Raw genomic sequence first — 16,653 nt, 5'->3', positions numbered from 1 at the left:
GTGCAAACATCTCACACGGACAGCAGCTTTTGTTATGATTAACAATGCACCACAAACAAAAGAAACAATCCCATGGTTCTCAAAAATGATACAAATTGTTTGACTTCAGCTGATTTGATAGAACAGCTGTGCCTTTTGTCTTCCGCCGAGCCGAGTCAATCCATTTCTGCTCAAAGGACACAATGGAACAATTTACAATTGCCACTTGAAATGAAGTTAGAGGAAAATCTTTGAACATGGCTTTAACAGAGGAAATGAATGCCGCTCTTCCTTCATCATTTCCTCTCATAAATGACTAAATGGATTCTTAGAGGTGGAGCTGTGTGTTTGATTTATCCTTCCCCTCATCTTTCAACATGGATTTCAACACGCTCAGATCTTCAGTTGACTCGGGCTCATCTCAAATTAAACCTCTCACTTTGGTGATGTAAAGTCTGTCAGATTTGCTGGGAAGTTTGCATCAGATTTCACAAATGGAAACTATAAAGTAAGTGAAAAGTTGTTTGCAAAATGAGTAGTATGTCAGGACAGAATTTTAAAATCACAGTAGATTTTTAATGCATATATAAAAGCAGTTTCTATATTTGTTTCTTTTTAAAGGGGTCATATGATGCGATTTCAATTTTTCCTTAGTCTTTGGAGTGTTACAAGCTCTTGGTGCATAAAGAAGATCTGTAAAGTTGCAAAGACTAAAGTCTCAAAGATATTCTTTATAAAAGTTAAGAGTCAACCACACCTACATAAAACGGCTCGTTCTAACACGCCCCCAGATATCTACCTCACTATGTGGGAAGATTTGCATAACGCCGCCCAAATGTTTAAGCAAAGAAAGAAGGCGTAACTTTTATTCTCGCTGTAGTATTGTTGTTGCCGCCGCCGCCATGTCGTGAAGGTGCTGTGTGCTTCGTTGTGAAAGTGAAACTACTTTGTTTGGCCTTCCAAAAGAGGACGATATCTGCTTCGTCATGCCTGGAGCTGATCCGTGCTGGTCGCTGAGGAAATACTTCAACTTCGCGCTGTGGATCGCCAGATCGGCTTTCACCATGGACGAAGCGGAGTCCAGCCCGGGGTCGTCACATGTGGTTGCCGCAGGCATCACAATATGGTAAGGGACGTAACATTTCCGTCACATGCTTGAGGAATTCAGCCAATCACAACGCACTGGATAGCTGGCCAATCAGAGCACACCTCGCTTTTTCAGACCGATGAGCTTTGTAAAAATCGACGCGTTTCAGAAAGGCGGGGCATAGAGGAGAAACAATAATGTACAGTATGTGGAAAATAATGTGTTTTTTGAACCTTAAACCGCATAAACACATTTCATTACACCAAATACACCAAATAATGTTCTTTTTAGCAGCATCATATGACCCCTTTAAAAAGCTTATTATAAAAAAAAGAAAACAAGTTATTCAGCCAAGAGCAGCGAGTTCATTATTTTGCCATGCATGATGTGTTGAGCACGTATCAAAATCTGCACCAAATCAATCCCCTTCAAATCATAAAAGTCATCAAATCTGACGCATATCAGAACAATCACACTGGTTGCTGCTACGTGGCGGTACTACATCAACCTGTTGCATTTGTGCTATATCCAGACAAACAAGCACCCGAGTGGCTTGTCCCTTTTATAACCTCTCAGCAGGAAACTGGAAGCAGCTGTCATCGCCATATTGGCTCCAATGGGGTGGGCACAGTGTATGAATAGCTGATGGGGATATAAAGCAGTCGCATGAAGTGTCAGTTTGATGAGGGTCGGACTAATGTCTTTGACAGTGTCATCACTCACTCACTGTCAGACTGCCTACTTGGTGTTTCTAAGAGGCTAAAGCAAGCAGCATATAGAAAGGCTTGATCAATGAATGATTATTATAAAATATAATTGGACGATGCACATTTGAAACACCTGTTGCATGTAATAACATGCCATGTATTGCAACTGAATACATCAATATTAATACGCTAAATCTATACATAGGGGGCACAATAAAAAATGAAAAACAAATAAATAATATCTAAAATAATATTAAATTTTTTGGTCATACTTTATTTTAAGGTCCAATTCTCTCTATTAACAAAGCCTTAACTATGATTTTTGCTTCAAAAAACTCCTAATTTGCTGCTTATTAATAGTAAGGTAGTTGTTAAGTTTAGGTATTGGGTAAGATTAGGGACGTAGAATATGTCATGCAGAATATCTGCTTTATAAATACTAATAAACAGCCAATATGTTAATAATAGGCATGCTAATAAGCAACTAGTTAATAGTGAGAATTGGTCCCTATACTAAAGTATTACCCATTTTTATGCATTTTTTAATTATGTTATAATCCTGCTAAGAGGTTATCAAACAACTAAATAAAACAAAACAAAATTATTACATTTTTATTTTATATCAGAATGAGAATTTAGCTGTATTTGGCTAATACACAAACACAAACTCAAGGAATTTGTTGTGGTTTCCAGAACCTCTATGCAGACAATACAATTCCTTGTGTGTTTGTGCACACTTATTATTCTCAAAATAAAATAAAATAATAAAGTAAAGTAATAAAACAAAAATAATAAAACAAAACAAAACAATAAAAAATTAAATACAAATAAAATTTGGTTCACTTTCAGGTTTAAATCACAGCGTTTTCAATCTCATCTTGACCACTCTGTATATCTTCTCGTGATTCAAAAAACCAATAAGCCAGTGTCAAGGCTGTGTTACATTGGTTTTTACTTAAGTTAAGGGAGTTTTTTTCTGTATTGTCATGGCAGATAACACTAAACTGTTCCATACAGACTTGTGATATTGTTACATACAGACTTGTGATATTTAGCTTTATTCTCAAGGATGCATCAAATCAAACATCAGCTCTTTTTGTCAGCTATGGCAAAAGTGGACGTGTTCTTCCTCCAAGTTTTCTTCATTACAGTTCAGCAGGCACTGAATAAGCGGATGTATATATGATGTAGCCGAACATGTGGCCTTGAAGCTCGTAAAATGCTTATTGAGGTCTGACTCATACTGTGCACCTCTTTTAAAAGGTGCTGGAATAAAAGTAGAACCGTGTAGCTGGAAAATAAAATATTTTCAAGAGCAATGCACAGATTCTGGTGAACAAAATAACTCAGGGTCCATGAAAACACGAGCAAAAACAAAACCACGGCCTAGTGGTTAGCGCACACTGCAGGCCATTTTAGTAGTTAGTGAAGCTTATTATAAAAAAGACAACTTACTTGTCTCCTTTACTCCTAGCAATACCGATGAGCTTCTCAATGCCACCGGCGTCTCGTAAGGCCTTGGCGTTCTCCATGTTCTTGGTGATGACCTCGTGTAGGGCGCAACATACAGCCGTAACGGTGTCATCGCACATGGTTTTACCCGCTGTGCTGTTTGCTGTACCCCCGCTGCTTCCACTAGCATTGCTCCCACCCGGGAGCCGGTGCACGAGGTCACGCATGGCATACTTACCTACACAAAGACAAAAGATTGACAGAGAGAGCATATGAGAATATGGTGATTAGCGCTGAAATAATTATGATAGTCAGGATGACATTTTTCACAGTCAGTATGACTATTGTGCTACAATTTATTCTTAATCTAGAGTATAATAATGCAGGAGCTGCAACAATTCAAGAGTGTCAGATGTGTCGGTTTAAGCATCACTGGATTTCTATGGAGAGGGTGTTATCCTGACTGCAGTGTGGATATATGACTCACGCTACTTGAACAAAGGGAAGAAAATATGAGAAAGTGAGAAAACGCTGACATTAGAAGAACAGCAGGGGATGTGTAATTTAAATTGACTTGGCAACACTCAACAGCACAGAAAAAGAACTTGACCAGTGGGAGAAACAAAATTATTCTTGAGTTTATGTGTTTGTGTCGGTGAAACTTGAGACAAATTTGTGCCGTAACACACTAAGTGATATTAAGCGCAATGATCGCTACAGGATGTTGAGTGCTCTTTCCTCACCCAGTGGTGTATGGGACACCCCTCACGGCGTTATGAGCCAATAATTATATTAAGGTTAAATTTTCCATGGAGAGGTTTTAGTCCACATAGAAGCCACATCAAAGCGGCAAATATTATGTTTGTTTACACAGATTTTCATGTCATACAAAGGAGGACTACCCTGGAATTACAACCACCGGAAACAACGCACTGATCAACGTGCACAGTGGACAGGAATCAAGACTTACTGATTAAGTCAAGGTTAAATGTTAAGATTAAGTAAAAAAAAAAAAAAAATTCATATTGTGAGATATAGTCACACGGTGAGATAAAAAGTTCCATTATGAGATATTAAGCCTCATTATGAGATATAAATTCAAACTGTGAGATATGAAGCCACATTTTGAGATATTATTATATGGCTCTGTGGAATACTTTATTCTGCGATTAACAACTGGCTGGATGTACATTGGGATGTATATTACTTAAGTCACTCTGTGAGATATAGTCACATTACCAGACAAAGACATATTAAGAGATATGAATCCACAAAAATATACATTTAAATTGTGATATATACATGTAAATATTGAGATATAGTCACATTGTGAGATAAAAAGCCATTTTATGAAATAAAGTCCCACTGTGAGATAGTAAGTGACATTATGAGATATTAAGCCACTTTGAGATATAAAGTCCAACTGTGAGAGATGATGCCACATTATGAGATATTAAGCCACACTTTGAGATATAAAGTCCTACTGTGAGACATTATGCCACATTATGAGATATTAAGCTACACTGGGAGGTATAAAGACACATTGTGATGTTTTGTTATATGCTAGAAATCTTAAAATATAAGAAATAAAAAGAAAGAGAAGACTAAATCTCCACCATACAATTAACACTCAATATATAGCTCATTCATGATGTCATCACTGGTAGGGAGGGGCCTATGTATGATTTTTTTCAATGTTGCTCTGACAAGTTCCTTCCACAGACCTGCAAAAGGCCAATGAAGGGACTATAGAACTCGTCGCATTACCTTGATCTCAACAAAAGAAATAATGGTACTGCCATGTCAAAATAGGGCATTATATATTTGTTGTTTGCACTTAAGGAGATCTAAGGTCTACAATCACCTACCATGCACATGTTTAGTTCTGCATTGGAAAAATGTGAATGCTTCAGGGAAGCCCACTAGCAAAGATTATAAGTGTCTACATTTTTCATTTTGTTGTTGTTTTGCAGCTCCAGAGAATTTTTACATTTAAATGAGAACAAAACATGAAATGCTATTATGTGGACATCTGTATTAATGATAAAACTGGTGTATGAACACAAGCCTCAAAGATATGTCTGTGAAGTAGCCATCCGATTTCAAGAAGGACAAGAAACTAGTTTGCAACAGAGTATTTTCCAGATTTCACGCTGCCACTTTAATCATCCAAGTGCTCCAATATTTTGACCTTTGAAATGCTGAAGAGTCCTTCTCCTTCTGGCACCCTATTATTCTATCACAGAAGCACACAGCTAATGAAATTAATCTAAGGCTGTTCAATTCTTTCCGCTAATTCCAAATGGTCTCCGAAGGAGAAACACAGACATTATTTTCTACATGATGCATACTGCAGAAGGGCTCCGTTTTATCACCAATAAGGTTCCAGTTAATTGGTGTCTCCTTATCTTGTAACCGCAGGCAAAAATCGTCTGTCTTGCGTGAGCTGACAATATGGAGGCAGTCCAATGAGATGTGAGATTTCTCTGAACAGTGAACTGTGGGAAAAACATGATATTTACTGAATAATAAAAACCTGGTAAAATGATTGATCAGTGATATCATCTCTTGTTGTTCATTTAATCTCCAATGTTCCAACAATGGACCTCTTCATTACACCCGAAGTGAAATAAATGGATATCCTGCTGCTTCAACATACTGTATAAATATCAATATAATTTTAGAATTGAAGAATATTTCAATATATTTATAGCTATAATATGCATCTCAATATATATATATTGCTATTACTATTTCTACAATTATAAATTTATTTACTGTCACTTTTGATAAATTTAGTCTTTCCTTGCTAAATAAAAGTATTATTGTTTTTTTTAAATCTTTACTTACCTCAAACTTTTAAGTGGTATTATATCACTGGTTCCACAAAAATGTTAAGCAGCAAAAACTGTTTTCTACATTGACAATAATAAGAAATGTTTCTTGAGCAGCAAATCAGGGTATTAGAATGATTCTGAAAAATCATGTGACACTGAAGTTACTGGAGTAATGGCTGCTGAAAATTCAGCTTTGCCATCACAGGAAATACATTCTATTTTAAAATATATTAAAAGAGAAACAATTATTTTAAATTGTAACAATATTTTACAATATTACTGTTTTACTTTAATTTTGACTAAATAAATACAGCCTTGGTAAGCAAAAGAGACTTTTAAAAAGCATAACTAAAAACACATAATAATAAAACCAGAACTCTGATTACTTTGAAAAGTTACAGCATAAGATTTGAAGCATCAAAAAAAGATAAATATCAAATCTTACTAAAAACAGAAGGACACATATCGTGATCAGGATCCCACAGAGGAAGAGTGGCATGGAGAGGTGAAACAGGTGAAGTGTGGGACATTTTCAGTCCAGTTTTAGGCTTTATGATCACAATGAAACACAAGATTGCATGATTACGAGTAATCACAAGCTTAGGACTCTTCAAGTACAAGCTGCTGATTTTCAAGAACATGAATTACTGCAATTCGGACAGGTTTAATTCTGAACATCCGTGGAGAGATCTCAAAGTCAGCCTAAGCATGAAAAACATCAGTGGAGAAATAAAAGTGCTTTAAGTAACACATTCACACTCCTCGTGATAAATGAAGAGTCTCTTTATGGACTCAGCCGGATGGTTCTGCAACATGACGATGAGATCTGGTGACTGTATATGACTCAAGGCTAACCTTGACTCACTAGAGTGCCTCATCTACGAGCTCTTGGGAATACAAGGGCTTAGTGGTAATCAGAGGTAAGTGCAGACCCTCCAGCTTATAAAAGCCCATTCTCCCACAAAACAGGCAATCAGCTACACGGCCCTGGGCCATCATGAGCTCCAGAAATACACACGCACCCACAGACATTAACAAAGAGAGAGAGAGTGTGTCCTTTCGTTATTGCTGCTTTTTCTAGGTGACTAAATTCTAGGTGACCAAGTTAGTCGGCATAAAGAACATTAAAGGCAAAGTTCAGTGTTGTAATTTCTCACATTCATGGCATTCCAAACCTGCATGCTTTTTCTGTATAACACAAAAGTAGAAATATTTAAAGAATTTTTATGCAATACAATGATAGTTAAAGGGATACTCCACCCCAAAATGAAAATGTTGTCATTAATCACTTACCCACATGTCGTTCCAAACCCCTAAAAGCTTAATTCATCTTCGGAACACAATTTAAGATATTTTGGATGAAAACTGGGAGGCCTGTGACTTTCCCATTGACTGCCAAATAAATCTCTCTCTAGTCAAGGTGCACTTTTGGGACAGCATGACCTTCAGCTTCGGAATCTCACAGAAAGCAATCAAGCCATGGCAGGTCAGATTTCTCAAATTAGCAATAAACTCAATGAAATCTCTTCTCTTCTTGCTCAGTGGTCTACTAGTGCTCAGTCCAATCAGCCTGCTTCTGCAGCCCCACCATTACCACCTTCTCAGACTGCCTATCCTTTACGTGAAACTCATATTCCGGACACCGAACCATATTCCGGTGACTTGGGAAAGTGTAAGTCCTTTTTGCTCCAGTGTTCTTTAGTGTTTGGCCATCGGCCTCAGACATATTCTACTGATCAGTCGAAGATATCATATATTTTGGGACTTTTGCGAGGAAATGCATTAGCATGGGCCACAGCTGTTTGGGACCGTCAGAGTGCACAATTTAATAATTTTTCCTCTTTCACTGCTGAATTAAACTTCCACTTCATGGAAAGGAAGCAGCCAAGCGTTTGCTATCTCTTCGCCAGGGTTCCCGAAGTGTGGCTGAGTATTCTGTGGAGTTTCACATTATTGCTGCAGAGTCTGGATGGAATGATATTTCTCTCCAGGAGGTGTTTCTTAATGGACTCAATGATCGGATTAAAGATGAACTGGCTGTTAAAGACCGATGTGATTCTCTAGAATCTCTTGTATCTCTTTCCATAATTCTAGATAACCGTCTCAGAGAACGCCGCAGAGAAAGGGTCAGTCATTCTAACTCCTCAACCTTTCCTCGTTCCACTACCTGGTCTCTGGCTAAGGATGTTACTGAATTACCACCCAGTCCCTATGCTCCCGCAAACTTTACACCAGGGGATGAACCCATGCAGTTGGGTAGAGCTCATCTTACACCAGCTGAACGTCTCAGGAGATTAAAGGCAGGTGAATGCATTTATTGTGGTAACCTGGGCCATTTCCTTGCCACTTGCCCTCTTCGGCCAAAAGAAAGGGCTCACCAGTAGATGAGGGGTTACTGGTGAGCCAAACTACCTCTTCCTCTGTGTCTCCTTGTCGTCTGCAATTACAAGCAAGTTTGTGTATTAACCAGCAGTCTCTCTCTTTGTTAGCTCTGGTGGATTCTGGGGCCGATGACAGTTTCCTTGATGCAAAGTTGGCTTCCCAGGCAGGAATTCACACAGTGCCATTGCACTCACCCATTTCAGTTAATGGCTTAGATGGAAAATTCCTGGCACAAATCACTCATTGTACGGTTCCTCTGCTTCTGGTTCTCTCTGGTAATCATCGTGAGTACATTCAGCTGAACATTATTTCCTCTCCAACTTCTCCTCTGGTTTTAGGACACACATGGTTGAGACCTCATAATCCAGGTGATGAATTGGAGTTTACCTTGCTATTCCTCCTGTCTACAGTCTGCCCTTCCACCAGCTGAGGCTGCTGTAGCCATTTCCATCCCAGAACCTCCTGATCTGTCTAGTATTCCTTCTGAATACCATGATCTTGGTGCTGTCTTCAGTAAGGATCAGGCCCAGACCTTGCCACCACACTGTCCCTATGACTGCTCAATAGATCTGATTCCTGGAGCTCCTCTGCCTACTAGTAGACTGTACAACCTCTCTCGACCTGAGAGAGAGGCTATGGAGAAATACATCCATGATTCCCTTGGTGATGGTCTAATTCGGTCCTCCTCCTCTCCCCTTGGGGCTGTTTTTTTCTTTGTGGCAAAGAAAGATCACACTCTACGTCCTTGTATCGATTTATCAATAACATAACTATTAAGAACAAATATCCCTTACCTCTTATCAACTCCGCATTCGATCTCCTTCATGGAGCCACAGTTTTCACTAAACTTGCGAAATGCTTACCATCTGGTCAGAATAAAAGAAGGGGATGAATGGAAGACCGCTTTTAACATGCCCCTTGGACACTTTGAATATCTGGTGATGCCCTTTGGACTTACAAATGCTCCAGCAGTGTTCCAAGCTTTGGCCAATGATGTCCTCAGGGACTTTCTCAACTGCTTCATATTTGTATATCTGGATGACATTTTAATCTTCTCCCACACCATCTCTGAACATATCAGCCATGTTCGTCTAGTTCTGCAAAGGCTTCTCGAAAACAAACTGTTTGTAAAAGCGGAGAAGTGTGAATTTCATGTCAGTTCTGTCAACTTCTTGGGATACGTGATTGAGGGCGGGCAGGTGAAGACTGATCCAGAGAAGATCCAGGCAGTGACAGAATGGCCAAAACCTACCACCCTTAAACTGCTGCAACAATTTTTGGGCTTTGCCAATTTTTATTGCTGTTTTATTAGAGATTATAGCCGTGTGGCAGCTCCTCTCACCAGCTTCACTTCTTCCTCTATCCCTTTTAGGTGGACTCAGGAGGCTAATCAGGCCTTTGTCAAACTGAAAGAATGGTTCACCTCAGCTCCTGTGCTTATTCAGCCAGATCCATCTCGGCAGTTCATCGTGGAAGTGGATGCCTCTGATTCTGGTATAGGAGCTATTTTGTCCCAACGTTTTGCTTCAGATCAGAAGCTTCATCCTTGTGCCTTTTTTTCTCGTCGCTTGAACACTGCTGAACATAATTATGATGTAGGGAACCGGGAACTATTGGCAGTGAAGTTAGCCTTGGAACACTGGAGACATTGGCTTGAGGGAAGTGAACAACCATTTTTGGTATGGACTGACCATAAAAACCTAGCCTACATACAAACTGATAAGCGTCTAAATCCTAGAAAAGCACGTTGGGCCCTGTTTTTTGGTCGCTCCAATTTTACCCTCACTTACCGCCCTGGCTCAAAGAATGTTAAAACAGATGCACTTTCACGACAATTTACTCCAGAAGAGGACCCGCAAAGCCCTGAAACCATTCTCCCTCCTTCCTGTGTGGTTGGGGCCATCACGTGGGAAATTGAGTCAGTTATTCGGGAGGCTCAACGCACCCAACCCGATCCAGGCAATGGGCCTCCTGGACGTTTGTTTGTTCCCAATGCGGTTCGTTCCCAGGTCCTCCAGTGGGCCCATGCATCCCGGTTTGCCTGCCACCCTGGTTCTAGTCGCACTGTTAAACGACATTTTTGGTGGGGCACTATGGATAAGGATACTCGAGAATTTGTCAATGGCTGCTCTGTGTGTGCACGTGGGAAAACTTCACATCTACCCCTGGCAGGGTTGCTTCGTTCTTTACCTATTCCCAGACGCCCCTGGTCACACATTGCTCTTGATTTCATTACTGGACTGCCTATCTCACAAGGCAACAACACTATCCTTACTATTGTGGACCGTTTCTCTAAAGCAGTGCATTTTGTGGCTCTCCCTAAATTGCCCACAGCTCGAGAGACCGCTGACCTCCTTGTCCAGCATGTTTTCCGTCTTCATGGCATCCCTCTAGATATTGTCTCAGACCGTGGGCCCCAATTTACATCTCAGGGTTGGAGAGCCTTCTGCCATGCGATTGGTGCTACTGTAAGTTTGTCTTCTGGCTTTCATCCTCAGTCTAATGGGCAAGCAGAGCGGGCTAACCAGGAGTTGGAAGCAGCATTATGGTGTGTGGCTATAAATAATCCTTTGTCTCGGAGTACCCACCTCACTTGGATTGAATATGCTCACAATTCCCTGTCCAGCTCAGCTACTGGTATGTCTCCATTTGAGTGTTCTTTGGGATATTTGCCTCCTTTGTTTCCAGTACAGGAGAATGAAATTGCTGTTCCATCAGTTCAAGTCCATATCCGTCGCTGCCGTAAGATCTGGAGGGAAGCCCGGTCTGCTCTGCTCCGTTCAGCTGATCGTAATCGCCACCTTGCAGACCATCATCGAACCCCCGCACCCATTTATCAACCAGGTCAGAAAGTTTGGCTTGCTTCTAAAAACATTCCTTTAAAGACAGATTCTAAGAAACTCTCTCCTCGCTACCTTGGAACTTTTGAAATTGAGAGAGTCATCAACCCCTCTGTTGTCAGACTCAAACAGCCTAGAGCCATGAGAATTCATCCCTCATTTCATGTCTCTCAGTTAAAACCAGTTCAGGTCAGTCCACTTTGCCCTCCAACCAATCCCCCTCCTCCCGCCCGGGTTTTGGATGATAATCCGGTTTACACAGTGAGACGATTGTTGGATGTCCGTCGTCGGGGACGAGGTCTGCAATACCTGGTGAATTGGGAGGGATATGGACCTGCGGAGCGGACTTGGGTGCCCCGCTCCTTCATCTTGGATCCCTCTCTTATTAGGGACATCCATCAAGCCCATCCCAATAAGCCTGGCAGGTCGCCTGGAGGCTCCCATTGAGGAGAGGTACTGTCAGGGATTTGGATTTTTGGCCAGTTGTGTTTTTCCTTTTTGTGTGTCTGTGTTTGTGAGTTGGTGTATCCCGGGGTGTGGCTATGGTCTCCTCTCTGTGGCTGATGGCTGAATGTGAATCACCTGCTGCCAATCAACTCATCGGCCTCCAGTATTTAAACCCTGGGTCTTCAGTCATTTTCTGCCAGATTGTTCTGTCTGCCTATTGGCACTTTTCCACTGCGTGGTACGTCTCTGTTCGGCATGGCTCAGTACGGCACGGTTTGCGTTTACTCTGCAGTTCAGTACCGCTTTAGAGTGGGCGGGATTATTCACACGTCGTTATAGTTGCGCCGGCTCTACTACCACGACTCCTAAAAAAAACGTTTTCATTCCGCATCGCCCTACCAAGCTCTCGCTGGATCCGCTCCTCTGCTATCGATGAGAGGAACGTCTGTTCTTCCACAACAGACTACAAAACTTTTTGGTTGTTAAAAAAAAGTGCGCTCTTTCAAAACAGTTGCATTCGATCCTTCGATGGCTGTGCTGATTTAAATCTAGCGGTTCTTTTGTGTTTGTGTCGCAAGTTCAGTGAGGCAGGTAGTGACGATTCTCTCCGGCCAATCCGTGATCAGCAGAGTTTACACGTCACGTTTTGGTAACGGTATGGTTCACTTGGAACCCCAACCGAGGTGGTACTAAAAAAAGTACCAGGTACCAGGTACTGTACCCAGTGGAAAACCCACAAAAAGTGAACCATACCGAGCCGTACCGTGCTGTACCATGCAGTGGAAAAGCGCCATAAGGGACCTCACTCCACCTGCAGTTATCCTGCATTCTGCCTGCCACGCCCGATCAACATTCTCTCTGCTCTACCAACATATCTCTGGTCTGTTTGGTTTCCAGCTCACCTCAGCCAATCCTCAACAGCAAAGGAGAGATGGATTGTATTGCTTGACTTTTGGCAATAAATTAATTATTTGCATCATTTTTTTAGTCTGTGTTCTGCTTTTGGGTCCAAAGCTGTGTTTGGTTACAACAATTACACTGTCAAGGTCCAGAAAAGCATAAAAGACATCGTCAGAATAGTCCATTTGCCATCAGTGGTTTAACCGTAATGTTATGAAGCGACAAGAGTACTTTTTGTATGCAAAGAAAACAAAAATAACGACTTTATTCAACAATTCGTTTTACAATAATTGTTTTATATTTTAAAATGTAATTTATTCCTGTGATCCAAGCTGAATTTTCAGCATCATTACTCCAGTCTTCAGTGTCACATGATCCTCCAGAAATCATTATAATATGCTGATTTTCTGCTCAGAAAACATTTCTTATTATTATTAACGTCAAAAACAGTTACTGTATGCTGCTTTTTTGTGGAATATTTTTTGCAAAAACGGTAATATTTTTTCCCGAATTCTTAAGAACAGCATTTATTTGAAATATATATATTTTTGTAACAATGCAAGGTTTTACTTTCCATCAATTTATCTATAATGCTGCTGAATAAAAGTATAATTTCCTTAAACAAACAAACAAACTTACCCTAAACATTTGTATAGTAGTGTACATGCATACTTTAAGCATCAAACATCTCTCTATTTCTCTGGGAAGAACATGTATTGGTGGTTGACAAGGCATATAATGAGGGGAATGGCATTATATACTTCCATAATATAGTGGATCCGAATAAAATGAAGGGCATTAATAGTCTCAGTCGGAGTTCAAAGAGAGTTGGTAAAACGTTCCATGAAGGCCTGAGGGTCACACAGTGGTGAAAGGCTTTGGGCAGCATCTCTGTGAGCCTTTATCCTGCAATAACATTTAAATGGATCCAAAGAGGTTTTTTTTTAACGAAGCTAACAGCAGGTTCAAACCCCATTGGCAGAAAATAGCCGACTTGGACATAAAAGAGAAGTACAAACAACAAAGAATTCGAAGACAGACCTTAAAACAAAATTATTCTTAAAGGTTAGGGAGCAAATTAAATCGGAAATGAGGAGAACGTCCAGCAGCGTGGCTTTCAAGCGTGGCTTTATATCGCTCTCTATTACCGCGTTTGATGTCTGTCATATTAGATTAAAAGCAAAAGACCTATGGTTGCAATTTCAAACAGAGCCACCTTGTGGAGTGGCGGCCGGGACAGATAGAGAGATGGATTGAACGGCTGGATTTGGCCACAGAAAAGATAAAGTGGTGATTTTCTGGTGTCATTATTATAAAGCAGCTCTTTTGCTTCGAGACACCTCTGGCAATCTCCTAATGAAAGAGAGAGAAAACAGATAAAGGCAGGGAAGATGGAAAAATGACCAAATGGATGCATGAGGGAGCGTGTGAGAGATTGGAAGATTGGCTGCAAATTGAAGCGAGAGAGGAAGGCGATTGGTCACAGCTGCGCACACACACACACACTTAGTTATTTCTCTAAAGGCCAGTCCGTCGAGCACATCCCCTCTTTTCTCATCCTTTGTGCAGGTGGGCGGCAAATATGAGTCTGTCAGACATCAAATCCTGGATGAAACTTTCAATGATGGATCAGAACTTTTCAAATCCCTCTCCATCAACTGAAATGTTGGACCTTTGAAACAAGCCCAGTAAAGCTGGTTCTCAAAGTTACAGCACAACTTCAAACATTTCCAACAAATCCACCGAGCTTTGTCTGCTAGTCCTCTGAAGAACGTGTCTCATCATGGTCCGTATGCCCACACCAATACCCTCCTATTTCAACACATGAAATCAAGTTTGCCACCTGAAAGTTTGGAAAGTCATTCCGATTACAAATTACACTACTCTGTTGCTCATCCAATGCTATGCTTAATGTGTGTCTGCCTTCATTCACGCCTGCTGTGCCTGATTTTGTACATGTTGAAGCCTCAAACAGCATCTCGGGGGATTTTATATATACACATCACTTTAAAATTCAGCCACTGGAACTAACAAAAACCCCACTGAAAAATACCCAAATCTGGATATTTTGCCAACATCAGGAGCTTCAACGCAGGTTAACTGAGTTCGCGATTTTAGATCGATTGCACATTGATGCTTGCGTGTAGACAAAACAAGAGTGAATATGGAGAGAAAATGCAAAGAGAATAGAGAATGCAGGCTATTAATAATAGCTATGAGATCATAAAATATAATAGATGATTTTAAGTTAATGTATGAAAAAAATATTTGGAAGTGAGTTTTAAGGCAAAAACATTTTGTGAGTGTTATTCATATTTATATTTCATATTTTAAACAATACATGCAAAATGCTTCAAAAATGATTTAACAGAAAATTAAAATCAAAAAGAAAGTGTAAAAGAAAAATGTAAAGTATCATAAGTGTATAAATAAAATAATTAAGTAACTTTATAGATATCAAATTCAGATTAAATAGTGAAATATGCACATACTAAAGTAGTCTAACTAAAATCTTCCAAATAAAACGTAAAGCACAGGATACATAAAATCAAACCACTTATTTTAAATCCCCACAGATGTCAACTGTGATTGATCTGAGGAAAATTGGCCTTTTTTTGTCCTTTTGGGTGGGTTTTAAGTTGGTTTTGGGCTGTCAATTTTTCTGGGACCTGGCAAACCTGCTGCCAATACACCAAATATTTCCTAGAGTCCATTAAATTGTATACTATATATTAAAAAAAGAAACATTGATATACAGATATATAATAATAACAAAAAAACAGAAATAAATTACATACAGAAGGCAAGAAAAATAATTATAAAAGAGAAAAAGTCAAAGCAGAAACAGAGATTACATTTGTACTGTACCTCAGGGTCTATAAATGTCAATGAGGTTCAAAAGTACACATAAAACCAAAATGAATTCAAATGCATCAAAATTAATTCTCTTTTAACCTCATGTTAAAAAAAAATCAAAATAAGGCATCCAACACCAAAGAAGCTTATCTGAATTTTATGATCTTACAATGTGCTGTTTATCAGCATACGGTATCAAAGCTCCAGGATATAGGCAGATGCTTTGAACTTAGGCTGTTAAATTCATTTATACAAACAATCAATCTTTATTTTAATACGTGATCAAACGGCAGGATTGAATTGGCCATTTATATGCATTTCATGTGCCCAGTTTTCATCCCTGAGCTAAATGTAAAATGAGTTCAAATATAGATTCAGTGATCAAACACGTAAAATAAATCATGGATGCAGTGGTGGACAAAGTACACAAATCAAGTACTTGAGTAAAAGTACAGATACGCATAATAAAATATTACTCCAGTAAAAGTAAAAGTACTCCTTTTTCAATTTTACTCACGTGACAGTACAAAAGTACATGATTTTTTATGTACTTAAGTAAAACAGTACTGATAGATAGATTTATTTTGCAATTTTATATAGGCTACTTAATAAAATTTTATATTAGCACATATTTTTTATAATCCTACTGCTCAAAATACCTGGGATTTTCCCAAAATAACCACTATATGGAGTCGAGATATATTTTTGTTGTTGATATGGACTATGTTGATGAGAGTGATGTAGTAATGTTCACTGTGAAGCTTACACTGTGAAGTACCTGAGAGAAAACAGATTTGACCATCTGATTTTCACCAGTAAGAAAAAAGTGTTTGAAAGCTTGTTGTTTCGCAGAACATCACAGTTATATATGACATGAGAATAAGGCCTGAAGTTAGGAAGAACATTTTAAGGAAAATATAATTATATTTTCATAATGATTTTTTTTCTTCTCAAACCTTGTCTGTGGTGTAAAAACACCCCTGGCCAAATGCCCCCAGAGAGCATCACTTCCCACTTTAATAATTACTGTAGTTACCATGTTCTGAACATCACATCCTTTCTTTTCCCCCCAGATGTAATCTATCCAGGTGGTTGAATAAAAATATTTGGACTTTATATCTAAACATCACCTCAATTTAGCACCAGCAAGCTTGTTAGCTAGACAG

The 16,653-nt window shown here is 39.5% G+C and overlaps 1 protein-coding gene across 1 annotated transcript in view; it reads right to left on the bottom strand.

Annotated features, from left to right (window-relative positions):
• LOC107591257 (catenin delta-2-like) overlaps positions 1–16,653 on the bottom strand; it is a 162,157-nt gene that overhangs the window by 20,602 nt on the left and 124,902 nt on the right. The window contains exon 10 of the mRNA XM_016280372.1: positions 3,229–3,463. Coding sequence (XP_016135858.1) covers positions 3,229–3,463 — 235 coding nt within the window. The remainder of the gene's footprint in view (positions 1–3,228; positions 3,464–16,653) is intronic.

This window comes from Sinocyclocheilus grahami, unplaced genomic scaffold (assembly GCF_001515645.1).
Source record: "Sinocyclocheilus grahami isolate Dianchi unplaced genomic scaffold, SAMN03320097.WGS_v1.1 scaffold139.1, whole genome shotgun sequence".
Lineage (NCBI taxonomy): Eukaryota > Metazoa > Chordata > Actinopteri > Cypriniformes > Cyprinidae > Sinocyclocheilus > Sinocyclocheilus grahami.
This window is presented reverse-complemented; position numbering and strand designations above follow the sequence as displayed.